Consider the following 27405-nt stretch of genomic DNA (forward strand, 5'->3'; position numbering starts at 1 on the left):
GATTTAGCAATTTTCAAGTTAAAGAAGCAAAGGGCTTGGAGTATGATAGTGATATGTAAACCAGGGACAGCAAAAACATAAAGAAAAAAAATAGGCCAATTTCCCTAATGAATACTGATGGAAAAAATTTAAATGAAATACTGGCAAGGAGATTACAGCAATTTGACACAAAGATTTTAAACTATGACTGGTTGGGATTTATACCAGGTATGAAGGAAGAGCTGGTGCAACATTAGGAAAACTATAAGCATAATTGATCATATTGGTAACAAAAACAACAAAAATAATAATTATTTTAATATATTCAAAAAAGCTTTTGACAAAATATAACACCCATTCCTATTAAAAATACTAGAAATCATATGAATAAATAGAGTTCCTTAAAATGATAAAACCAAAAGCAAGCATTATCTGATATGGAGACCTTTCTAATAACATCATGGGTAAAGCAAGGACATCCTTGTCACCACTAATATACAATATTGTACTAAAAATATTAGTTATACTGATAAGAAAAAGAAATTGAAGGAATAAGAATAGGCAATAAGTAAACAAAGCTCACATTTTTAAATTTAAATTTATTTAACATATTTAGTTTTCAGCAGTGATTTTCACAAGAGTTTGAATTACAAATTTTTTCCCCATTTCTACCCTCCCCCCCACTCCAAGATGGCGTATATTCTGGTTGCCCTGTTCCCCAGTCAGCCCTCCCTTCTCTCATCCCATTACCGTCCCATCCCCTTTTCCCTTCCTTTCTTGTAGGGCAAGATAAATTTCTACACCCCATTGCCTGTGTATCTTATTTTTTAGTTGCATAAAAAAACTTTTTTTTTGTTTTTGAACATCTGTTTTTAAAACTTTGAGTTCCAAATTCTCTCCCCTCTTCCCTTCCCACCCACCCTCCCTAAGAAGTCAAGCAATTCAACATAGGCCACATGTGTATCATTATGTATAACCCTTCCACAATGCTCATGTTGTGAAAGACTCACTATATTTTGCTCCTTCCCAACCCATACCCCTTTATTGAATTTTCTCCCTTGACTTTGTCCCCTTTCGAAAGTGTTTGTTTTTGATTACCTCCACCCCCATCTGCCCTCCCCTCCATGTCCCCCCCCTTTTTTATCTTCTACCCTCTTCTTTCCTGTGGGGTAAGATACCCAATTGGGAATGTATGGTATTCCCTCCTCAGGCCAAATCTGATGAGAGCAAGGTTCACGCATTCCCACCTCACCTGCCCTCTCCACTCCTCCCACAGAACTGCTTCCTCTTGCCACCTTTATGCAAGATAATCCACCCCATTCTATCTCTCCCTCAGTATGTTGCTCTCTCATCCCTTAATTTCATTTTATTTCTTTTAGATATCTTCCCTTCATCTTGAACTCACCCTGTGTCCGCTCACTCTCTCTCTCTCTCTCTCTCTCTCTCTCTCTATATATATATATATATATATATATATATGTATACACACATAGATATATAAATACAAACACATTCACATATATATATATATACACATAAACATTTATATATATATATATATATATATGTATGCATATTCCCTTCAGCTACCCTAATACTGAGGTCCCACGAATCATTCATGTCATCTTTCCATGTAGGAATGTAAACAACGCAGTTCAACTTTAGTAAGTCCCTTGCAATTTCTTTTTCTTGTTCTTTTTCTTGAATACCTTTTCATGCTTCTCTTGATTCTTGCATTTGAAAGTCAAATTTTCTATTCAGTTCTGGTCTTTTCACTGAGAAAGCTTGAAAGTCCTCTATTTTATTGAAAATCCATATTTTGCCTTGGAGCATGATACTCAGTTTCGCTGGGTAGGTGATTCTTGGTTTTAATCCTAGCTCCACTGACCTCTGGAATATTGTATTCCAAGCCCTTTGATCTCTTAATGTAGAAGCTGCCAGATCTTGGGATATTCTGATTGTGTTTCCACAATACTCAAATTGTTTCTTTCTGGCTGCTTGCAATATTTTTTCCTTGATCTGGGAGCTCTGGAATTTGGCAACAATATTCCTAGGAGATTTCCTTTTGGGATCTATTTGAGGAGGCGATCTGTGGATTCTTTCAATTTCTATTTTGCCCTGTGGCTCTAGAATATTAGGGCAGTTCTCCTTGATAATTTCTTGAAAGATGATATCTAGGCTCTTTTTTTGATCATGGCTTTCAGGTAGTCCAAGAATTTTTAAATTATCTCTCCTGGATCTATTTTCCAGGTCAGTGGTTTTTCCATTGAGATATTTCACATTGTCTTCCGCTTTTTCATTCCTTTGGTTCTGTTTTATAATATCTTGATTTCTCATAAAGTCACTAGCTTCCACGTGCTCCAATCTCATTTTTAAGGTAGTATTTTCTTCAGTGGTCTTTTGGATCTCCTTTTCCATTTGGCTAATTCTGCCTTTCAAGGCATTCTTCTCCTCATTGACTTTTTAGAGCTCTTTTGCCATTTGAGTTAGTCTATTTTTTAAGGTGTTGTTTTCTTCAGTGTATTTTTCAGTATTTTTTTGGGTCTCCTTTAGCAAGTCATTGACTTGTTTTTCATGGTTTTCTCGCATCCTTCTCATTTCTCTTCCCAATTTTTCCTCTCCTTCTCTAACTTTCTTTTCCAAATCCTTTTTGAGCTCTTCCATGGCCTGGGACCAGTTCATGTTTTTCTTGGAGGTTTCTGTTGTAGGCTCTTTGACTTTGTTGACTTCTTCTGTCTGTATGTTTTGGTCTTCTTTGTCACCAAAGAAAGAATCCAAAGTCTGAGACTGAATCTGGGTGCGTTTTCACTGCCTGGCCATATTCCCAACCAACTAACCTGACCCTTGAGTTTTTCAGTGGGGTATGACTGCTTGTAGACTAAAGAGTTGTATGTTCCATTTGGGGGGGGGGGATGCACCAGCTCTGCCACACCAGCACTCCTCCTTCCCCAAGAACCCCCAACCTATACTGGGCTTAGGTCTTCAGCAGGCTGTGTACTCCTGCTCTGATCCGCCACTTAATTCCTCCCACCAGGTGGGCCTGGGGCCAGAAGCAACAGCAGCTGTAGCTGCCCCACCTCCGCTGCCCCCGGGGCTGGTAGCTGAACTGTGAATTCATTCCAGTCCCACAGCTTTTCCCACTAACCTTCTCTGCTGTCTTTGGTGTTCGTGGGTTGAGAAGTCTGCTAATTGCCGCAGCTCACTGATTCAGAGTGCTAGGGCACACTCTGCCTGGCTCCTGGTCTGGTTGTTCCGTGCTGCGCTGGGCTCTGCTCTGCTCCATTCCCAGCTCCCAGCTCCCAGCTCCGTGTGGGACAGATCTCACCCAGAGACCATCCAGGGTGTCCTGGGCTGGAGCCCTGCTTCCCTCTGCTGTTTTGTGGGTTCTGCCATTCTAGAATTGGTTCAGAGCCATTTTTATAGGTTTTTGGAGGGACTCAGCAGGGAGCTCACGCTAGTTCCTGCTTTCCAGCTGCCATCTTGGCTCCACCCAAAGCTCACTTTTTACAGCAATATGATGGTATACTTACAGAATCAATTAAAATTAATTTAAAAACCAGAAACAACAACTTTAGCAAAGTTGTAGGATATAAAATTAATCCACGTAAATCATCAGCTTTTCTAAATATTACCAACAAAACACCAGGAATAACTATAGACTTCATTAACTACCAAGGAGTCTACCTGCCAAAACAAGCCCAAGCACTACATGAACACTATGAACTATATGAACGTTTCAGGCAAATATAGATAGATTTAAACAACTGGAGAAACATTAATTGCTCATGGGTAGGCCAACCCACCTAGGTGGCACAATGGATAAAATGCCAGGCCTACGTCAAGAAGACTCATCTTCCTGAGTACATGTCCAACCTCAGATACTTCTTAGCTGTGTGACTGAGCTAGTCACTCAACCTTCTTTGCCTCAGTTCCTCATCTGTAAAATGAGCTAGAGAAGGAAATGGCAAGCCACTCCAGAATCTCTGGCAAGAAAACTCCAAATGAGGTCACAAAGAGTTGGATTTGACTGAAACACCTGAACAACAAAGGCCAAGCCAAAAAAAAAAATAAACACTGTTCTACCGAAATTACTTTTTTTATTCAATGCCATACCAATCAAACTACCAAAGAATTATTTTGTAAGGCTAGAAAAAGTAATAACAAAATTCATCTAGAAGAACAAAAGGTCTGACATTGGGGCGGAGCCAAGATGGCAGCTGGAAAGCAGAGACTAGCGTGAGCTCCCTGCTGAGTCCCTCCAAAAACCTATAAAAAATGGCTCTGAACCAATTCTGGAACTGCAGAACCCACAAAAGAGCAGAGGGAAGCAGGGCTCCAGCCCAGGACAGCCTGGATGGTCTCTGAGTGAGGTCTATCCCGCACAGAACTGGGAGCAAAGCAGAGCGGAGCAGAGCCCAGCTTGAGCGGCATGGACCAACCAGACCAGCAGCCAGGTGGAGTGTGCCCTAGCACCAAAGACAGCATAGAAGGTTAGTGGGAAAAGCTGCGGGAGTGGAAGGAGTTTGCGGTTTGGCCACCGCCCACGGGGCAGTGGAGGTGAGGCAGCTACAGAAGTACAACTGCAGTTACTTCCGGCCCCAGGCCCACGTGATGGGAGGAATTAAGTGGTGGTTCAGAGCAGGAGTGCACAACCTTCTGAAGATCTAAGCCCAGTCCGGGTTGGGGGTTCTTGGGGAAGGAGGAGTGCTGGTGTGGCAGAGCTGGTGCATCCCCCAGGCGTGGAACATAGTTCTCTAAACTATACAAGCAGTCATACCCCACTGAAAAACTCAAGGGTCAAGTTAGTTGGCTGGGAATATGGCCAGGCAGCAAAAACGCAACCAGATTCAGTCTCAGACTTTGAATTCTTTCTTTGGTGACAAAGAAGACCAAAACATACAGACAGAAGAAGTCAACAAAGTCAAAGAGCCTACGACAAAAGCCTCCAAGGAAAACATGAACTGGTCCCAGGCCATGGAAGAGCTCAAAAAGGATTTGGAAAAGAAAGTTAGAGAAGGAGAGGAAAAATTGGGAAGAGAAATGAGAAGGATGTGAGAAAACCATGAAAAACAAGTCAATGACGTGCTAAAGAAGACCAAAAAAATACTGAAAAATATACTGAAGAAAACAACACCTTAAAAAATAGACTAACTCAAATGGCAAAAGAGCTCCAAAAAGTCAATGAGGAGAAGAATGCCTTGAAAGGCAGAATTAGCCAAACAGAAAAGGAGATCCAAAAGACCACTGAAGAAAATATTACCTTAAAAATGAGATTGGAGCACGTGGAAGCTAGTGACTTTATGAGAAATCAAGATATTATAAAACAGAACCAAAGGAATGAAAAAGCGGAAGACAATGTGAAATATCTCAATGGAAAAACCACTGACCTGGAAAATAGATCCAGGAGAGATAATTTAAAAATTCTTGGACTACCTGAAAGCCATGATCAAAAAAAGAGCCTAGATATCATCTTTCAAGAAATTATCAAGGAGAACTGCCCTAATATTCTAGAGCCACAGGGCAAAATAGAAATTGAAAGAATCCACAGATCGCCTCCTCAAATAGATCCCAAAAGGAAATCTCCTAGGAATATTGTTGCCAAATTTCAGAGCTCCCAGATTAAGAAGAAAATACTGCAAGCAGCCAGAAAGAAACAATTTGAGTATTGTGGAAACACAATCAGAATAATCCAAGATCTAGCAGCTTCTACATTAAGAGATCAAAGGGCTTGGAATACGATATACTGGAGGTCAGTGGAGCTAGGATTAAAACCAAGAATCACCTACCCAGCAAAACTGAGTATCATGCTCCAAGGTAAAATATGGATTTTTAAATAAAATAGAGGACTTTCAAGCTTTCTCAGTGAAAAGACCAGAGCTGAATAGAAAATTTGACTTTCAAACACAACAATCAAGAGAAGCATGAAAAGGTAATCAAGAAAAAGAACAAGAAAAAAGAAATTGCAAGAGGCTTACTAAAGTTGAACTGTTTTGTTTACATTCCTACATGGAAAGATGACGTGTATGATTCATGAGTCCTCAGTATTAGGGTAGCTGAAGGGAATATGCATATATATATGTATATATATATACACATATATATATGTTTATGTATATATATGTAAGTGAATGTGTATGTATGTATATATGTATGTGTATATAGAGAGAGAGAGAAAGAGAGAGAGAGCGGGCACAGGGTGAGTTCAAGATGAAGGGAAGATATCTAAAAGAAATAAAATCAAATTAAGGAATGAGAGAGGAATATATTGTGAGAGGGAGACAGGGAGAGATAGAATGGGGTGGATTATCTCGCATAAAAGTGACAAGAGGAAGCAGTTATGTGGGAGGAGTGGAGAGGGCAGATGAGGGGGGAATGAGTGAATCTTTCCCTCATCAGATTTGGCCTGAGGAGGGAATACCATACATACTCAGTTGGGTATCTTACCCCACAGGACAGAAGAGGGAAGAAGATAAAAAAGGGGGGCTATGATGTACGGGAGGGCAGATGGGGGTGGAGGTAATCAAAAACAAACACTTTCGAAAGGGGAGAGGGTCAAGAGAGAAAATTCAATAAAGGGGGATGGGTGGGGAAGGAGCAAAATACAGTGAGTCTTTCACAACACGAGTATTGTGGAAGGGAGAAAATTTGTAATTCAAACTCTTGTGAAAATCAATGCTCAAATCTAAAAACATTAAATAAATAAATAAATAACCCAAAAAAGTTAAAGAAAAAGAACAAAAGGTCAAACATATCTAGGGAATCGATGAAATAAAATGTGAAGGAAGGCAGCTCCGCAGTACTAGATTTCAAACTATATTACAAAGTGGTAACCACCAAAATAATCTTGCACTGGCTAAGAAGTAAAGTAGTGGATTAGTGGAATAACTTGCTATACACAGAGATAGATGACCACAATAACCTAGTATTTGATAAATCCAAAGATCAAAGCTTTGGGGGCAAGAACTCGACATTTGAGGAAACTGGGTATAGATAAACATCTGAAAATGAGTACATGCTTTAGACTTAAAGAGGGGATATAAGCAAAGTAGGAGAGCATGAGAAATGTTATCTGTTAGTTCCATGGATAAGGGAAGAATTTATGCCAAACAAGAGAAAAAGAGGATCATGGGAAATAAATGAATTATTTTAATTACATGAAATTTGAAAGGTTTTGCATAAACAAAACCAACAAAGCCAAAATAAGAAAGGAGGAAATTTGGAAAAAAAATTTACTGCAAGTTTCTCTGTTAAAGACTTAATTTCTCCAATAAAATATTGAGAATGGAGATAAACTTATAAAAATAAGAGCCATTCCCCAATTTATAAATGGTCACAGGATATGAATAGGCAGTTTTCAGAAGAAATCAAAGCTATCAATGGTCACATTAAAAATGCTCTAAGTCATTATTGATTAGAGAAATGCAAATTAAAACAACTCTGAGGAATCACCTTACACCTATCAGATTAGCTAACAATGAGAGAAAAGGGCAGTGATAAATGCTGGAGCAGATGTGGCAAAATAGGGACACTAATACACTATTGGTAGTGTTGTGAATGTCTCCAAAGAGCTATAAAATTGTGCATATTCTTTGACCCAGAAATACCACTACTAAGTCTGTACCCCAAAGAAATAAAAGAAAATTGATAAGGATCTATACGCACAAAAATATTTATAGCAGCTTTTTTTGTGGTGGCAAAGAATTGGAAAACAAGAGGATGCCCATCAATTGGCTGACAAAGGTGTGGTGTATAATTGTAATGAAATACTATTGTTCTATAACAAATGATGAGCAGGATGGTTTCAGAAAAATCTGGACAAACTTATATGACGCAAAGTGAAATGAGCAGGATCAGGAAAACATCATACACCGTAACAGCAATACTGTTAACAATGATTAACTGTAGAAGACTTAACTAGTCTGATCAATACAACAATCCAAGACAATTCCAAAGGACCCATGATGAACTCTGAGTGCAGACTAAAGAATGCTTTTTCACTATCTTTATGTTTCTTTCTTGCTATTGTGGTTGGGTTTCTTTGCAACATGGTTAATATGGAAATGTATTGGATGACTTCACACGTATAACTGATATCATACACTTGCCTTCTCAAAGTGTGGGGGAGGGGCAGCAAGGAAGGAGAGAATTTGGAACTCAAAATTTTTTTAAATGGATGTTAAAATATGAATAAAAATAAAAAACAAACAGGAAGATAAATCTTTTTTTTTCTTTTTGGCTAGACAGTATGAAAAGAAATTTAATAAATTATAATGAAAGCATACTTGTATAGTATGGGAATCACTTGCTTGTCCAAGAATTTCCAGGAGAACTGGATCAGATACAAAGAAGAATCTGGGAAACAGGAGTCGTTTCTTCTCCAAATATCTTAAAATATAGAGAAATTCATGTTACCAAGTTTTTTTAAAGCTCATTATGCTATTCTTTCAAATTACTTTTATCTTTTAAATATATAACTGTCATTTCTAAACAGATACTTCCCCTTTCCTGAACCAAAAGATATATCCTTTATAACAATGAAAAAGAGAGGAAAAAATGCATTTTGACAAAACTGACCATCATATCTGCTAAGTCTGACACAGGCTTTGTATGTATGTATATTCCTCTACCTCTGCAAAGTATGAAGAGGTAAATTTATTTATCTCTTTTTAAAGTGCCATGCTTTCCATTATGATTAAAAAGCATTCAGTATTTCTTTTTACAAATTGTTCTTTTCATTCATATCACCATATTTTTCAATTATCAAGACTAATATTAACATTTATTTATGTGAAATATTAGCTTTCCAATGGGATAATAGCAAACATTTATACATTTGGTGCCCATTTTCCTCTGAAAAGTTTAGTGCCCCCAAAGGTATTTCATACACTTCACATGCAAAGGCAATCAGGACAATACTCCTTTTTTTTCTATCCTGTACTCATAAGTGATAGTCAACAAAGCCATAAAACCTAGCAAACCAGTAAAAGCAAGACTCTGCTCTAAAGGGCTTAGCAGAAAGCTTTTCCAGTTCTTTTTCTGTTTGTCTCTTTCCTAAATTCATAGTGTTTCCTACTTCAAATTGGTTCAGATCAAGCTGGGATCATGGTTACTTAAATCAGATACTGTATGTGGTTGAAGGTTATCAATTAAGTTTTTGAGGTTAAGGATATACTCTTTGATTCACTTATGTCTCTGTATAACTGACGGTCTGATAAGAGGTACTTAATATCTGTTGACTGGACTGCAAGTAGTCTCTCTCTCTCTCTCTCTCTGTCTCTCTCTCTTAAAAAGAAAGTGATATGCAAAAGAAAAACTAAGCCCTTACAATTCTGCAATCTAAAAATTGTCAGTATTATGATATAAATTGGAATTTTAAAAAACACCATGGCAATGAAAGTTTTAAAAATTATTTTAAACTGTAATACTAAAACTGAAATACAGGATAAGAACATATTATAAACTTAAACACAAAGTAAGAAAAGAAAAAAAGCATTGTCATGTGCATAGCAGAACATGAGAGGATTCAAAATATGCAGCAATAATTTTCCATTTCAAGAAAGCCTATATAATAAATACTACACATTATGTTCAGAGCTGTCCATCTTTTCTTTGCCTGCTTTTGAGTTTTCTTTTGTTCTCTGCTGTGCACTTATGACTTTGTTCTTTTTCCCCCTGCCTCCCCCTCCCAAGAAGGCTACAATTAAGCCCAGATATATTTTACATATATTTACATACAGACACACATAATACACATATATATACATATAAACATACATATATACTTACATATGTATACATATACTTAGATATCTATAATCATACTTATATACAAACATATATATTCATAAGAACCTATGTAAGACTGTACTACACTTGTATGGAGCAATGAAAGTTAACAGGGACTTGGAGAGGGGTGGGAAGAACAAATAATGGAGGATGAACACAAAAGTAGGCCACAATCTTGTAACAAAGCTCAGAATGAGCTAGTGATTAAACTGGTGAGTTAAACTAAGAACAACAGAAAGACCTTTAAAAAAAAGGCAATATTGAAGAAGTGAAGAGATTCAAAGAAGGGATAGGATGGGACAATGCTGATGCCAAAAAAAAAACAGAGCTGCTCAATTCTTATTTTTCCTCTGTGTTTTTTCTTTCTGTCAACAAGAATGACCTGTAGCCTGGAAAGAAATGAACAATGATGGATAATATCGGGGTTAGTTATTAAGAAAAGTTGTTTGTTTGTTTGTTTTTTGTTCTCCAAGAGGAGCATGAAATCAAGGAGATGATGTCATGACATGAAAGTGAAATAGATTTAAGTGAGGGAGGGCCGTGCAAAGTCACCAGCCTCATTTTCTCCTCCAGAGCCATCTGGGTGCAGTGGCGAGATATAGATAAGGACAACCAGGAGACTCTGGTCTTTTTAAACTAAGGTCTTTAACTTTGACTGAGGAAACATCCATTCAGTGATTAAGGCTAGGTAAGAAATGAGGCAGAGAATGGCTGTTTTCACCTGGTCAAAAAAAAGTATCAATCTGAGAGAGGAAGACCCTCAGGGTTTCTGACCAAAATAGATACAATTGCTATTTACATTTACTCTGAGCCAATCAGGACCCAAACAATGACCAAGTCAGGATGGGCCTGGGACCTAATGCTGGCCAGTCAATGAGAGCCAGGGTGATTTAGGTTTAAGGCATAGTCCTTAAAAAGAAATCTAGCCTGTAAACCCCAAGATATCATGCCAGGTTTCAGCAATCAAAATTTACATTCCCTTGGGCAGAGCAGGGATATAGCAAAAGACTAGCCTCACTAACCTTTAATAAGTTCACGTCAGCAGGCTCAAATGACTTCGATAACTGAGAAGAATGGCAGATAAGACTGCTGAGTTATTAACAGGTGATATGAAAGTTTGTGGGAAATGAGAGTAGGAGAATTCCTTTTTTTTTGACAGAATTACTAGGCTAGGTCTATCAATTAAGGGTAAATCAAGTCCCACAGCCCAGTGGTATGGCACTCTATTCTCACTGGTGGAGATCAACCCCCTGAGCTTTCCTGAGGGTCAATGACAAGTTGGTTAGAACAAGAGAAAAGAAATACACAGTTTCTTCAAATTCTTCAGTCTCTTTGGGTACTTCTGGCTTCCAGCTTCGAGAGAGAAGACGGCTGATGCCAACCCCACTTCAGGCTGCCTAAGGGAGAAAAAGACTGTGGGAAGAAGCCAAAATGAGAGCAGCTGTCAATCTTCAACATGTCTTTATGCCCAGCTTACTTTTTCCTTGGGAAAAGATTTGGGACATTCTCTAGCCTGAACTGAGTTACCTTGTTCTCTCAATGGGAGAGTTCCTTCTTTCTGTATTGTGTGGTATATATTCTCATATGTATACTTTCTCTGATTTCTGTTTTACTATCAACTTGGATTTGGCTTTCTTAGCTATTTGTTATGTGTGTTCATTGTAAAACTGGTATTGGCAGGACAGCGACAAAGCCTTGGATATAAAACTTGAGGTCTTCCTTTTCCAATTAAAAAACAGCAATAAGAGGTTTCAGTGGGACCTAAAAATCATACCCTTAGACCAACAATATTTAAGGAATTCTAGCCTGAGACTTCCTCTCTCTGAGGAAAACTGAGCGGCCTAGCTTCTGGCCACAACTTCTTGCTTCCCCTGCTGGCAGGAATAAAAGTCTCCCCTGTGGAAGGGCAGGGAGGAGGAGATGCTAGAGATCTATCTATTTTGGCTTTCCTGTAAGCCACACTTGACAGCCCTTGCTATATAAGAAATACTATAGAGAAGGTTTACCTAGATTTTAGCAACCTCTTTGACAATGTGTTTCATGCTATTCTTGTAGAAAAGCTAGAGATCTATAATACAGAGAACAGCAGTTATATTATTGACCTATGTAAAAGCTTGAAAGATCCAAATCTTAGACTATTCCTTATCTCATAGGCCTAAGTTGATTTTTATTAAGTTTTATTTATTTGCTTACACTTCTCTTTCACAGGAATCACTTTTCCCTAGCCCCTGTGCAAGATAAGAAGGATTTAATTTTGAAACCGTGATAATTTCCTTAGACAATGGCTTCATAGGCTCAGCTACATAGGCCTGAGCATACCCTCTATATACCTATGCTCACCTACACTCCACAATTCTGTGGAAGTTAGTCTCGGTAAAAACAAACAAACAAAAACATACCCAGCAACCTAGAGGCGTCAGTATTGCTTAGGGAACTTATGAGTGACACCTACTTCTGTTAACCTTTGGAGTAAAGTTTATTAAACTCCAAAACTGTAAGTCTCTCCCTTGTAGCATTTCCTAAAACGTGTCATTCAGACCTGAGCACTGATGAGCCTATCCATCAGGCAAATACAGTTTACGATTAGTTCTATGATAGTAGTTAAGTGAACCAAGAACTGTTTGAACGAATTCATTCAAAGAATTGTCATTAATGTTGCCAGCTTTGCAGGGCTTCTAGTTGGGCATGTCCCCGGGTGCTTGCGCTTGTGCTTGCTGTGATTGTTCTTTCTACAGCTGATTTGCATAAAACCATACAGTATGATTATTAAGCCTGAAGGTAACCCCAGCCTGGGAAGATAGTTAAGAAGGATAGCTAACAAACTGCATTAAAAACAATGGGCTGAATCCAATGAGATGAAATTTAACCAGAATAAATGCAAAGTCTTACACTGGGGTTGAAAAAATCAGCTGCCCATGTCAAAAAGGTAGAAGAGATGTAGGTGGACAACTGTTTGTCTGAAAAAGATCTGGGGGTTTTAATGAGCTGCAAGCCCTACTATTCTATAGTATTGTTGTGCCCTGCCCCACCCCAGTTTACCCTCCATCTTGCCCCAGCTCACCCCACTGTTTGTGCTCCCATCTCCACGGACCCCACTGTTTGTGTTCTTTCTCCACGGAAATAATCCTGCCCCAGCTTGTTCCACTGTTTGTGTTCCCATCTCCACGGATATCAGTTTGTGTTTTTTCCCTTTAAATAACCTGACCCTACCCCTGCTCGGGGCTGTTCAATTTGAGTCTTTACTCCGAACAGTTGCGCGCTTGAAGAAATCCACATCAAAATTTATATCCGGGTCTCGCTCGCTCTTTTTGGCACAACAGTATGACGTGGCAGTGAAAAAGATTAATATAAGATCTTAAAGTACATTAAGAGAGACACAGTATCCAGAAAACAGAAAGTTGATGGTTCCACTGTACTCTGATTTGTTCAGATCACACTCTGAGTGTTTTGTTCAGTTCTGGGTGCCACAATTTACAGCAAGGACATCAATAAGGTTGAGAATTTCCAGAAGAGGGCTACAAGGATGGTAAAGGGTATATGTTCAGCTCATGTAACATGAGAACCAACAGAAGGACTTGGGGATGGTTAGTTAGAGAAAAGAAGTCTGGAGGGAACGTGACAGCTGTTACCATATATTTACTTTGAAATAAAAATTTCCCTCCTAAGTCTATTTTCTTTGCTTTATGGATTTTTTTAAAAGGCACTGCATCATGCCTTTTTGATTCTTTGAGGTATTCTTCAATTCTAGTACTTCTAACATTAATGTGCTGCCATGTGGAAAAGGAATTAAACTTGTTCTACTAAGCCCCTGATTTTGAATCTAGGAGCAATGAGTAGCTACTGCAAAGAGATAAATATAGTCTTGACATAAGAAGAATTCAAAATCAGAATGTACTGCCTTGGGAGAAAGTAGATTTCCCTTCTTTATATGTCTTAAAGTAAAGGCCAAATGGTTACCTTTTAGATATGTTTTTGAGAGGATGCTTGTTCATATATGGATTGAATGAGATGGTTTCTGAGGTCCTTTCCAACTCTTCTTCGATAATTCTGACATGGTAAAGGTATATTTGAAATGGCAACTTGTACATACCCTGTAAGTGACTTCTGACATACGTCCAATTGCTCGTGTAAATGGGGCAAAAGTTGTCCCATAGTTTCATCTCCAACGCAACAACTGATTACATTCGGATTCTCATGAGCTCGCTGCATTATTTTTACCCATGACTTATCAATGTTCTGAAAACGTTTTGCTTCCTAAAAAACAAAAACATCCTCTTTAAAGATTGCTACTTGCATAATTGGATAATCAAAGTGCTTAAGTTAGAGCTCAGTGATTTTTCTCCAAATTAGTATCTGAACTTTCAATTTATTTAAGTGGCTGAAAGTATTTTAGTGACACTCTATGAAGAGTTGGTCCAGTTCTACAACGAAGCTTTCAGTTCAAGAGTTCCTAAAGCAAAAGTGCCTCTTATTTTTATGTAGCAAAAACATTTAAATTATGAGAGGAAAATAGGTTTCTTCCTAACATGAAAATTCATCTTATTAATTTACATATCCTTTGAAAAACCCTTTGATTTGGTCAAAAAAAAAGGTGAACTCTCAAAATTGGCACAAATTCTGTTCATTACAAAAGAAAATTGGGACATTTTTGTTTTAAATTTTCATTGATCCTCTTAGTTTTTGTGCCCTTCATTTCCTCATACGCCCTTCCCAACATCCTCTGAAACAACAGTGTAGTTGAGCAAAACCACAGAGAGCGGAGTTCATAATGATGCCTTCTATTCGTTTCCTACCTCTCTACTGAAAAGAGAAGTGTATTTCATTACCTATCCTCCAGGACCAAGATTAATCAATGCAATTAATCTGAGTTCAGTTGACTTTGAGTTTAGCTTACATGTATATAGCTTACTGTACTATGGTCATTGTGTATGTGGTTCTGTGTGCAGGCCATTTTGAAAAATATTTTTTTATTATATTCAATACATAAAATCCCTTATTTATAGGCTTATCAATTCAGGGAGGACACATTTAATTTTTTGTAGACGTAAGTTTTCTTTAATGGAGTGCATTTCCTTTTAATGCAATCACGAAGATTGTCAATAGAGTACATAGAATCAAAAGAGTAATTTAAAATTTTTCTTAAAATACTCGCTATCATATATGATCACAATCCTTCTACAATTTAATAAACTATACAGCTAGCACACTGTCCTATTAATGAAAATTCTGTAAGCCCTCCAGCTTTACAAAATAGTCTTTACTAGTTGCTGTGGTCCAAAAATCACCTAATGGTCAGCTTTCTAGTGATGGCCTCTTCCAAACTTAGCTAGGCTAATCCTGTAAGACAGAAACATAGGACAGCTGCCCGGCCAACATGTAGCACCTTTCCTGTCTTCATTTTTATCTTCAATAATTAAAAGAATTTGGTCAATGCATAAAAGAAATAAAATCATTTAACACACCTCAGAGCCTAAGTAAATGTTTCACGGAATCTAGTCTTTGGGTTTACTGGTCCCACTTTTCTCCACTGGTATAAATGAGAAATTTGTTGTATGAATTAGTGAATATTTCTGTATCTTTATACTTACTCTTAGTTACTTTATAAAGTTTTAGTATCCATTTACCTGAGGTAATTGTTTTGCAATATCTCCACCTACAAAAACAGCTTCGAGGTAAACCCAGAGGTTTTGTACAACCAACCACTCTTCAATTATATCTGAAGAAGTCGATAGATTATATACCCAATTCTGAATACTCTTTTTAAATGGAGCATTGTACCTAAAAAAATAAAATAAGGTTTAAAGAGAATCAAGGAACTAACACAGCACAGACAAAGTGAGCTAAAAGGAAGAACCAAGACTTTGAAAATTCTAAGATAAAGCTTTTCAATTTTTTATTTATCGTACACCACCCTAAGGCAATCTTAGAGTCAAGGTGATGTGGATACAAGTCCTTCCTCTGACAATGGCTAGTGTCAAGAAAGTCCTAAGCAGCTCTCCAAACAGTTAGTGCCAGAGCAAAGGCTAATTTACATTGAGAAAGGGAGTTTCCTCACTAGGAGATCTCTAAGGCAATGGAATAGGTATGTAGGTCTGGTCTCCCACCTCTTCCTCCCCCACCCCAGGCCCCCAAAAACAACAACCTAAAAGGAAGTCTCGATTGAAGAATTTATTAAGATTTTTAACTTCTTTGTGAAGGAAGTTGTATTTTCCCATGTCATGTAAGCACCTTCTAATTTGGGTGCTATCATCACCCCAAAACTCCCTAGTAATTACGGTTATCCCTTCCACAATGTGACTTTCCCCACTATGGTTTCGATGTAACATGGGACAGCATAAGAAATTAAATGGAAATTTTTGAGGAGTTTTGTGGAAGCAGCCGATGACACATGAAGTCCAGCAGACAACACAGAAAGTTTAGAAACTCAGAAATGCATAAAATATGTGTGTAGTATTATATAATATTAACACATTTTATCTTTTAATACCATAATAATTTCGATTTCTTCTCTGGTATGAAAGGAGGGCCAAAAGGTTTTACTCATATTTTCCAGATCATGGGAGTGCCATGCCCCTAACCCCTGCAATGTGTAAGGGATAATTGTAAACTGAAAGCTATCTTGATCTGACTGGTCATCTTCCCTTACTTCTTTCTCATACATCTCCCACAAGGAGTGCTAGACATGGAATCTAATAGTTACTAGCTGTATAACCATAGGTTAGTCCTTTACCCTCTGTAAGCCTCAATCTCCCTACCTGTTTAATGGGAATAAGATTTCCATAACTGACTTCACAGAGTTAAAGCACTACCTACATTTACCATTTTTAGCATCATCATTATTATTACTTCATCTCTCCAAACCATTTACAAGATAGTCAAATAGTCAGAAAAACTTCCAGAAAAGAGGGGAAACATGGGGATTAAAATTTTGCAATGTTCAGAGCAATGACTCATTGGCTCATGATGCGCCAGGTCATTGTCACTCCCATTTTGCTTTATTAGGCAGGGCTGGACAAACCCTATTGTGTGTAACAATCACAAGGTGACCCTTCTACTTGGGTGGGAGCAGAGCTAGAGGGGAGTGACTCATATTTACATAAGGGAATAGTACAGCCCTTAGACCCAAGAACAAGGAGCCAGGCTGCCCTGTCCTTAGCACCTCTTGCTGGTAAATATTTAACAACCAGGTAGGATGGAGGAGGAGGAGGAAGATACACTTTAAATTTAATTTTAATCTGCATTATTAACTTTTTTCCATCATTTTCTTAAATCTAGACAATTAAGAAAGCAATATCTCACACTCAGATTCATAGTGTTTGCTGATTTCTAAGATTTAAATGTTCCCACTGAAAATTCCAACACTCCAACTTCAACAGCAGAGCAGGCTCCAGCACACCTGGATCCTTCTCTCTCTTTCTCTTTCTCTCTTTCTCTTTCTCTTTCTCTTTCTCTTTCTCTTTCTCTTTCTCTTTCTCTTTCTCTTTCTCTTTCTCTCTCTCTTTCTCTCTCTCTCTCTCTCTCTCTCTCTCTCTCTCTCTCTCTCTCTCTCTCTCTCTCTCTCCCCTTCTCCCCGACCCCAGGACCTCATTAACCTTAGGCCCAAACCCAAAATCATTATGAATTATCTGTGCAATGAAGTGAATATTGTCTATACTGTACAGGAAATCCCAAATATATAAAAATTAAGGCAGGCAATTGACCTAGATTTTGAGGTGGGAAAGCTGCCCAAGTTCTGTGCAAGGCTCATTGGTGAATTTTGCCAACCCTGAGGGAGAACCTTCCCATGTGGAGAAGAAGCCTCTTAGGATCAAGCTCAGCCCCACTGTGGGGTGCGTGAGTATGCGGGGGCCAAGGAGGGGGCTCTAGCACCATTAAGACAACTGTTTAATTAGGACCTCTGCAGCCATCACCCAACCTCCTGTGAGAGCTAGAGTTGGGGACGGTAGTAGGCAGAGGGGGCCCTCTTGCTGGGGTGGGCTGACTTGGATTTAGGCCCCTACAAGTAGGCAGGATGTGATTGTTCTGGGGATCCTTACTTGGCTATGGAGCATACTCTGCCCTAGGATATCATGATGGTGGCTGGCTGGGGGTTGGCAAAGGTCTCTGAATGGCTGAAAAAAACAAGTGGACTGAAGGCATCCCAAATTTTCTCCCCAACAGCAGGATGGGGCCTGTAACTGTTAAGAGTGACCCATCAATGTCATGTTTCTGTTCCAAATGCCTCTTTCCCTCCCTCCCCTAAAAGTCATGGGATGGGATCCAGTATGTAGTGGAGACATAATAATGTTGTCAGCAGCAGCAGCAGCTAGCATTTACAATGTACTTTAAAATTTGCAAAGCACTTTACCTATGTTACCTCACTGAATCCTCACAATAACCTGGGAGGGGGAGAAGACAAGGTGCAATTATTATCATCCCCATTTTACAGGTAAGGAAACTGAGGATAAGAAAGGTTAAGGGACTTGCCCAGGATCACACAACTAGTGTCCAAGGCAGAATTCAAACTTCGATCTTCCAGACTCAAGTCAAGAGTCCTCTCCACCGTGCCCTCCAGACTTGGTGTCTCAATCAATGTCTTTGAAACCTCAGAAATACTAGGGGGAAGAACCAAGATGGCAGCTGGTAAGCAGGGACTAGCGTGAGCTCCGTACCGAGTCCCTCCAAAAACCTATAAAAAATGGCTCTGAACCAATTCTAGAATGGCAGAACCCACAAAACAGCAGAGGGAAGCAGGACTCCAGCCTAGGACAGCCTGGATGGTCTCTGGGTGAGGTCTATCCCACACGGAGCTGGGAGCGGGGAACGGAGTGGAGCAGAGCCCAGCCTGAGCAGCGTGGACCAACCAGAACAGAAGCTGGGTGGAGGGGGCCCTAGCGCCCTGAATCAGTGAGCTGCGGCAGTTACCAGACTCCTCAACCCACAAACACCAAAGACTGCAGAGAAGGTTAGTGGGAAAAGCTGCAGGAGTGGAAGGAGTTAGAGGTTCGGCTTCCAGCCACAGGGGCAGCGGAGGTGGGGCAGCTACAGTTGCTGCTGCTTCTGGCCCCAGGCCCACCTGGTGGGAGGAATTAAGTGGCGGATCAGAGCAGGAGTGTACAGCCTGCTGAAGATCTAAGCCCAGTCCGGGTTGGGGGTTGGGGAAGGAGCAGTGCTGGTGTGGCAGAGCCGGCACCTCCCCCCCAAAATCGGAACATGGAACTCTCTAGTCTACAAGCAGTCATACCCCACTGAAAAAGTCAAAGGTCAAGTTAGTTGGCTGGGAATATGGCCAGGCAGCGAAAACGCACCCAGATTCAGTCTCAGACTTTGCATTCTTTCTTTGCTGACAAAGAAGACCAAAACGTACAGCCTAAAGAAGTCAATAAAGTCATAGAGCCTACAACAAAAGCCTCCAAGAAAAACATGAACTTTTCTCAGGCCATGGAAGAGCTCAAAAAGGATTTGGAAAAGCAAGTTAGAGAAGTAGAGGAAAAATTGGGAAGAGAAATGAGAAGGATGCGAGAAAACCATGAAAAATAAATCCATGACTTCCTAAAGGAGACCCCAAAAAATATTGAAAAATACACTGAAGAAAACAATACCTTAAAAAACAGACTAACTCAAATGGCAAAAGAACTCTAAAAAGCCAATGAGGAGAAGAATGCCTTGAAAGGCAGAATTAGCCAAATGGAAAAGGAGGTCCAAAAGACCACTGAAGAAAATACTACTTTAAAAATTAGATTGGAGTAAGTGGAAGCTAGTGACTTTACGAGAAATCAAGATATTATAAAACAGAACCAAAGGAATGAAAAGATGGAAGACAATGTGAAACATCTCCTTGGAAAAACCACTGACCTGGAAAATAGATCCAGGAGAGATAATTTAAAAATTCTTGGACTACCTGAAAGCCATGATCAAAAAAAGAGCCTAGATATCATCTTTCAAGAAATTATCAAGGAGAACTGCCCTGATATTCTAGAGCCACAGGGAAAAATAGAAATTGAAAGAATCCATCGATCTCCTCCTCAAATAGATCCCAAAAAGAAATCTCCTAGGAATATTGTCGCCAAATTCCAGAGCTCCCAGATCAAGGAGAAAATACTGCAAGCAGCCAGAAAGAAACAATTTGAGTATTGTGGAAACCTAATCAGAATAACCCAAGATCTCTCAGCCTCTACATTAAGAGATTGACGGGCTTGGAATACGATATTCCGAAGGTCAGTGGAGCTAGGATTAAAACCTAGAATCACCTCCCCAGCAAAACTGAGTATCATGCTCCAAGGCAAAATATGGATTTTCAATAAAATAGAGGACTTTCAAGCTTTCTCAGTGAAAAGACCAGAACTGAATAGAAAATTTGACTTTCAAACACAAGAATCAAGAGAAGCATGAAAAGGTAATCAAGAAAAAGAAAAAGAAATTGCAAGGGACTTACTAAAGGTGAACTGTTTTGTTGACACTCCTACATGGAAAGATGACATGCATGATTTATGAGACCTCAGTATTAGGGTAGCTGAAGGGAATATGCATACATATACGTTTATGTATATATATGGGTGAATGTGTATGTATGTATATGGCTATGTGTGTGTGTGTGTGTACATATATATATATATATATATACATTATACACACACACACATACATATATATATATGTATATATTTATGGAGAGAGAGAGGGGGAGAGAGAGAGAGAGAGAGAGAGAGAGAGAGAGAGAGAGAGAGAGAGAGAGAGAGAGAGCGGACACAGGGTGAGTTGAAGATGAAGGGAAGATATCTAAAAGAAATAAAATCAAATTAAGGGATGAGAAAGGAACATACTTAGAGAGGGAGATAAGGAGAGATAGAATGGGGTGGATTATCTCGCATAAAGGTGGTAAGAGGAAGCAGTTCTGTGGGAGGAGGGGAGAGGGCAGGTGAGGGGGGAATGAGTGAACATTGCTCTCATCAGATTTGGCCTAAGGAGGGAATACCATACATACCCAATTGGGAATCTTACCCCACAGGAAAGAAGAGGGAAGAAGATAAAAAAATGGGGGGGATGATGTAGGGGACGGCTGATGGGGGTGGAGGTAGTCAAAAACTAACACTTTCGAAAGGCGACAGGGTCAAGGGAGAAAATTTAATAAAGGGGGATGGGTTGGGAAGGAGCAAAATATAGTAAGCCTTTCACAACATGAGTATTGTGGAAGGGTTATACATAATGATACACATGTGGCCTATGTTGAATTGCTTGACTTCTTAGGGAGGGTGGGTGGGAAGGGAAGAGGGGAGAAAATTTGGAACTCAAAGTTTTAAAAACAGATGTTCAAAAACAAAAAAAATGTTTTTACACGCAACTAGGAAATAAGATACACAGGCAATGGGGCGTAGAAATTTATCTTGCCCTACAAGAAAGGAAGGGAAAAGGGGATGGGAGGGGAGTGGGGTGACAGAGGGGAGGGCTGACTGGGGAACAGGGCAACCAGAATATACACCATCTTGGAGTGGGGGGAGGGTAGAAATGGGGAGAAAATTTGTAAGTCAAACTGTTGTGAAAATCAATGCTGAAAGAAATACTAAAGTGTGTTTAGAAGCTCACTTTTTTTGTTCTTTGTTGCTTCAGAGGTGGGGCTACAAGTAGTGTAAGGAATCTGCAAGGAGGCAGATTTCTGCTGATGAGAGGCAGCTTGGCTTAACGCAAACCAGCAGCTAACACATGCTCAAGGTGCCCTAGGCCAGAGTTGGAACAGAGGCTAGTAATGTTGTACAGCTGCAGAACTAGACTTCAGAGAGAAGTTCAGGTCACTGAATAAGACTAGGAACTGAAAAAAAATCTGTAAATTACCTGTTACTTAGCAAAGAACCTAGGATCATCAAACTATCTTCCATCAATGTGATAATTTCTGCTGATTCTGTTCCTTTTAGCAGTAGTTCTCCTTTTCCCTTAAATGTGGAAAAACTTAGACTCTGGTTGGTCCAGTTATCAATTACTTGAGCAAGTTTAGCTTCAATGTCCTTTTCCTTGATAGCTGATATACAAATATCCTGCAAAGAAAAAAATGAGAGAAGAATAACATTTCTCCAGATTTTCATTACTTTCATCTAAATTAAACACTGTTAACAAGTTGTGGAGGATTTCCAAACTCTAAGCAATATAAATTCCAAATCTCTTCCTGAGTAAGAGACCTAGACCTTGGACACAGAATAAGTTAAACAGGCATATTTCTCTCCTTAGTTACCAATCCTCCTATAATGGCCTCCGCCTGAATCATATATAATCATAGCTCTTTAAAAGATGGGGAAGAGAGTGTGTTGGTAATCAAAATGTTCTCCTTCGCACTTAGTTCAACAAGTGCCCTTTAAGAGTTTGGCCTTTGTTTCCTCTGATTAATTCAGTGTCTTCAAGTCTTACTAGATGCTAAGCCCCAGGCCCAAACCCCTATTAGGTGTAAAACCTTAGTTGGTGTGGATTGGCAACTAAGGTGGGGCCCAAGGTGGGGCTATCTCCAGGGAGGGCCTAGTTTACACGACTGGGAAAGCAGAGGCTTTTAGACCACGTGGGTTTAAGTCCGCCTCTTTGTGATGATTCTAGGTCACGTGAGTGAGACTCACCCCTGACGCTGAAAAAGATATAAACACCAGGGGTTGGCTGTCTGTTCTTTGGAGCTCTTTGCCACAGCAGCAGTGGCACGTGACTCTGGGCCAGCCCTTGTTCTGAGCTCCTGCGCTGAACCTAGATGTTGGTAACTATGAATTGTATTGGGTCTGTCTGTTGATATTTGTAATTTGTTTGTATTTTGTCCTGAAGTTCAGGGTGCTGGATTTTTCCCCTAAACTAAGTGAATGCTGTCTGTATGCTGAATTAAAGTAAGCTTGTCAACCCCTTTAACCTTGCTTTCCTTATTAAGGCAGATCAAAAGAACCTGTGCTGTTGGCAGCTTTCCAGGTGCTATCTGTGGGTGGATCTTACACCCCCACAGAAGCTGCTAGCCGGATTGCTGAAACAGAGAGATATATGATAGATAGATAGATAGACAGATAGATAGATAGATAGATAGATAGATAGATAGATAGATAGATAGATAGACAGATAAGACAGAGAGACAGATAGATAGAACTGGAGGGAGAGAGACATATGTGCTACCCTCCATCTTCATTCCTAGGCTTCATTTTGGAATTAGAAGAAACTGTAGAGATCATCTAGTCCAATTTTTCCACATTAAATAAAACAAAAAGGCTAAGAACTCACATTCTAAAGCCTTAGGGGTAGAAGTTCAACTTTTAAGACAGATCAAATAATTTGATTTTAGGGGTACATCAGACCCTGCCTCAGACATATACCAGCTGTGTGACCCTAAGCAAGTCACTTAACTGCTGTCTGCCTTAATTTCCTCTTCTATAAAATGGTATAATAATAGCACCTACCTCCCAGGGCTGTCTTAAGGATAGAATAAGATGTTTATAAAGTGCTTAGAAAATTTTAAAGCACTATATAAATGCCAGTTATTATTGTCTCAATTGAGTCAAATATCTACCACTGGGACTTAATTACTATACCCTGTACACACCCTCTCTGTCTCTAGGTATTTTCATTTTGGTAGAAGCAGCACCGGTAAAGGAAGAGCAGTGGAGGTGAAACACTACTTTACTCTCCCATCAGGACACTACTCTAAAAAGCTCAGATGCCATCTCGTCTTATAGGTGAGGAAACCAGGGCCCAGATAAGGGAAGTAACTTGCCCAAGGTTAGAGAAGTAGTAATAGTTCATTCTCCATGCTTAATTTTTCCCATTCCAAAGTCATTTGGACTGACCATTGCTGTAAATACAGATTTATAATTTATCTGTCTAAGCTAGGAAGACATTTTTGACATACATAATTATGCTCATACCTCAATATCATCTTTATGTTTAAGGAGTGGTGCCTCCATGATATTTCTCAAACAAAAAGAATCAGATTCTACATCAAATGCAGTTCCTGTTAGTTCTGCAATTCGATCCCAGTGCCTTTGCTTCATCGCTTTATTAGTCATCATTTCTAGCAAAGGACATGACTCACTGAAGTCATCAATTCTTTTTTTAAGATCTAAATAGGCTTGCCAATCCTTCAGTCCTTTGGGAAGTCTGCGGCACCTTTAAGAAAAATAACAAAATATCTATTTTACTTATAATTTTACTTATAAATTTCTTCACTTAGTCTAAATATTAGCAAAAAGGGAATAAATTGATGGAGACAATGCCAGTAGGAGAAGCATTTTTGTCTTGCCTTAACTTCCAAATATTAATTTCTGTCATATTGAGAGGAATTTTTCATACCCAAGCTTCTGGTTGGCTATACAATTATTTAATTAATTAAACCGTCATTTCTTGAGAACCATATGTAGAAATAACACCAACATATTCTTTGGTGGAAAATGAAAGACATAATTCTTACTCTTGAGGAGTTTACAGTCTAACAGGGAAGACACATCAAACTGGAAATTATAAATCTATATATCAGCAAGTATAAGTATTAAGCATAAACAAAATAATAGTCGATAGCCAAATCTTTAGATATTATAGAACATAGAATGGTCATCTTAAATGGATTTAAGCTTACCTATTTTGGAATTCCTGAAGTTCTAAGTTAATGCTCTCAATATCTACATCTCCCCAAAGTATCTCATAATAACCACTAATGTTGCCCATTACAGTATCATATAGTCCATACAGCTTCTGCAGCAAACTCAGTTCCTTTCTAGGTAGGAGAAACCAGTTGTTATATTTATTCAAATACTTTACAAAAGACATGCATAACAATACACATTCTAAAATTTTAGGTACATGTTTATATGCCTATATGTATATGTGTATATCTATGTATATGCACACACAGACATGTGTGTAAAACAAATAAATAAATATACATACATGCATACCTATACTCAGCTTCTAGTAACTCAAAGTTAGCATCATTCTAGACTAGATTTAGCTATACTCCACTGGCATTAGGACCACACTAAAAACCATTCTTCCTGAAGATCCAGGAGTCCCTTTCAAGATGAAGCACAGGATCAGAATCTTCAAGCTACATAACCTCCTAAGTTTTGTATTGAGTCTTTGTTTTTTGATAAGACCTGTGATTTCATCTGTGTGGGAAATCTCCCAGTCATTAACTCCCTCTAACAATTCAGATCATACCTTCTCTGTAATTTACAGAGTGGCCTAGGATCCTGACAAGTTAAATGACCTATCCCAATCACACCGGCAATATGGTAGGACTAGTAAATGTTTTCAGTCTTTCTGGATTAGTTGTTCCAGAGAAGCAGAGGAAAGTACCACGGGATCCAAATCAACTCTGGATGTTCCTGATATAGTCTTTTTCAGCTCACCAACTATCTTGCATTTGATCTATCTTTTCTCTAGGACTCAGATGATAAATGCAGCAAGAAGAAACATTAATTCAGAAAACTTGAGATTCTCTCAAAGTAATTGGTGCTACCATCAAATGTGTTTAATTTAAATCTCTCTATGACAAATATAAGTTTTCCAAATCTACCTGGTTTTATGTAAAATTTCATAGTCAGTGACAGGCAATCCAAAGAGTTGTTCACCAGATGAATACGTAACAAATTTCCTCCATAGGTCATCGAAATTTGCCTAAAATGAAATTAAATTATGTAAAACTTTATTAATTTAGATACCACTGATAAAGAATAAAATAAGGACAGACGTTTTAATACATTATATTATCTATTAAAAACTTGTTGGCATGTAAGGCACATGTCCTCCACTAAAGTCCTACTCCTGGGCTTCATCTGTACAAGGAGAGAAGCCAGAATTCCCCAAGACATTGCCAGTACAGCCTAGAAAACAAGGCCAACTAGGCTGAAAAGGCTTTGAGTATAAGAATGGATATACACAGGGTCTATATCTGTCACCTGCAGTCCAGTCTAAGCTGGCCACGAGGTCATGAATTTTCTTTATTATGGAAATCTATAAGGATTTATTATTACTAATTTTTGCTAGGCACCATGCTAAGTGCTTTTACAATTATCTCATTTGAAATCAACAACAATGCTGAGAGGAAGGTGCTATTATCCTCACTTTACAGTTGAGGAAGCTGAGGCAAACAGAAACTAAGTGATTTGCCCAGGGTCACACAGCTAGTAAGTGTCTGAGGCTGGATTTGAACTCAGGTGACTCCAAGCCCAGAACTCTGTCCACTATGTCACCAGCTGTCTCTACATATTGATAAAATCAGGAATTCATTGAGGATATCGTGTAGGGAAGTAATGGTAACAAAGTTAGAAAAGTATGCTGCTAAACAAATTAATATTTAGCTATATTTCTACATAACATAAAATTATAATAAAAAGATGGATAAAATGTAGTTATTTGAGCACAAGCTTTTAAAGTAGTTAAAATTATTCCCTTATATACAATGTTTTCCCTAGAGAATTCAGCCTTACCTAATGGTCCCTCTTAAATTATTTTAAGCATAATTATATAATAGGCTAACTATGAGATAGACTAACATTTTTATCAAAACTATTTTTTACCTGAAATATCTGCAGTCTATTGCTGGCTTCCTGGGGTGGTATGTTTGGTACCATGGGTCCTTCCTGTGACAAATATTATAAAGAGCACATATTAACTCTTACTCAGGATAATTTATGTTAACCAAACTAGCTTACCTATTAACCCCTTGAATAACCTATGTAATTTATATATTTTTCTTAAAATTAAATTGTCAACTTTCATCCCTACACTCTTATGCTTATGGATGTGATGTTATTTTCAAAAGGAGCTTGACGTATGAGTACAGACTACAAATTAAGATAACAATCAAAGACATGGAAACATCTCATGCTGTGTGGTTTGTACAGCCAGCTATTAAAGCTTTATCTGCTTCTATGTTAGCTGTGAGTGATACAGGAATGGTTAAAGAGGGAGATTACTGGCACAGTTCTGTCAATAACTTATCTGCCATGACTTCTACGCCTAGGATGGAAATATGACTCAAGGTATATGAGATACTTTGAAAAGGCAGAAGGCAGGAATACTGTCTGTTTTGGTATCCTTTGATTTCACACACTGTACAGAAGTCAAGTTACCATGAGATTATGTGAAATATTTTGCCATGAATAAGGAATCAACTTAGCAATAAAAAAGCATTGTTATAAATGTTCAGTGATCTCCCATCTAGAGAAGTGTCAACATTGGGGTGCCCAACTCTTGGGTATTAGGATTCCAAACTGATGGGGATAAGCAAGTTTTCTGAGGTTTTATGAAAGGGGATAAAAGTGGAAGACGAGTTTCTATGTAGCCATATGTGACTACATGTGTGGAAGGGGGTAGATACCTATTCTATTCCCCCCTCTCTTTGCACTGGTGATGGGGAAAGAGGATTTCCTATGTAGAAAAGCTTCAGGTATTTTTTAGGAATTGCCTGGAAGGGTTATTATCTTCCACTACATATATCTTTAAGTTACAGCCCATCATCACAATGAAAAAGAAATATATTTGAACTGTGAATGCAGGAAGGTACGGTCAGCATTCCTGATGTTCTGCCTACAAAGGAGCAGTATTTATCCAGGATTTTTAAGGAAAGGAAGCAATTCAAGCAGTGCTATTGTATTATTAACTAACCCTTCTCATTCTGAAGCTCCAGAATATCACATGCAAAAAAAAGACACT

At 38.7% G+C, this 27405-nt stretch overlaps 1 protein-coding gene across 1 annotated transcript in view; it reads right to left on the reverse strand.

Moving 5' to 3' along the window:
* The window catches only part of DNAH8 (dynein axonemal heavy chain 8), a 504073-nt gene that overhangs the window by 276580 nt on the left and 200088 nt on the right, over positions 1-27405 (reverse strand). Inside the window, exons 31-38 of the mRNA XM_036768363.1 lie at positions 26268-26330; positions 25265-25365; positions 24326-24463; positions 23619-23859; positions 21574-21773; positions 15390-15543; positions 13856-14019; positions 8262-8364 (exon numbers count right to left, since the gene is read on the reverse strand). Of these exons, the coding sequence (XP_036624258.1) occupies positions 8262-8364; positions 13856-14019; positions 15390-15543; positions 21574-21773; positions 23619-23859; positions 24326-24463; positions 25265-25365; positions 26268-26330 (1164 nt within the window). The remainder of the gene's footprint in view (positions 1-8261; positions 8365-13855; positions 14020-15389; positions 15544-21573; positions 21774-23618; positions 23860-24325; positions 24464-25264; positions 25366-26267; positions 26331-27405) is intronic.

The sequence above is a fragment of the Trichosurus vulpecula genome, chromosome 7, assembly GCF_011100635.1.
Source record: "Trichosurus vulpecula isolate mTriVul1 chromosome 7, mTriVul1.pri, whole genome shotgun sequence".
Lineage (NCBI taxonomy): Eukaryota > Metazoa > Chordata > Mammalia > Diprotodontia > Phalangeridae > Trichosurus > Trichosurus vulpecula.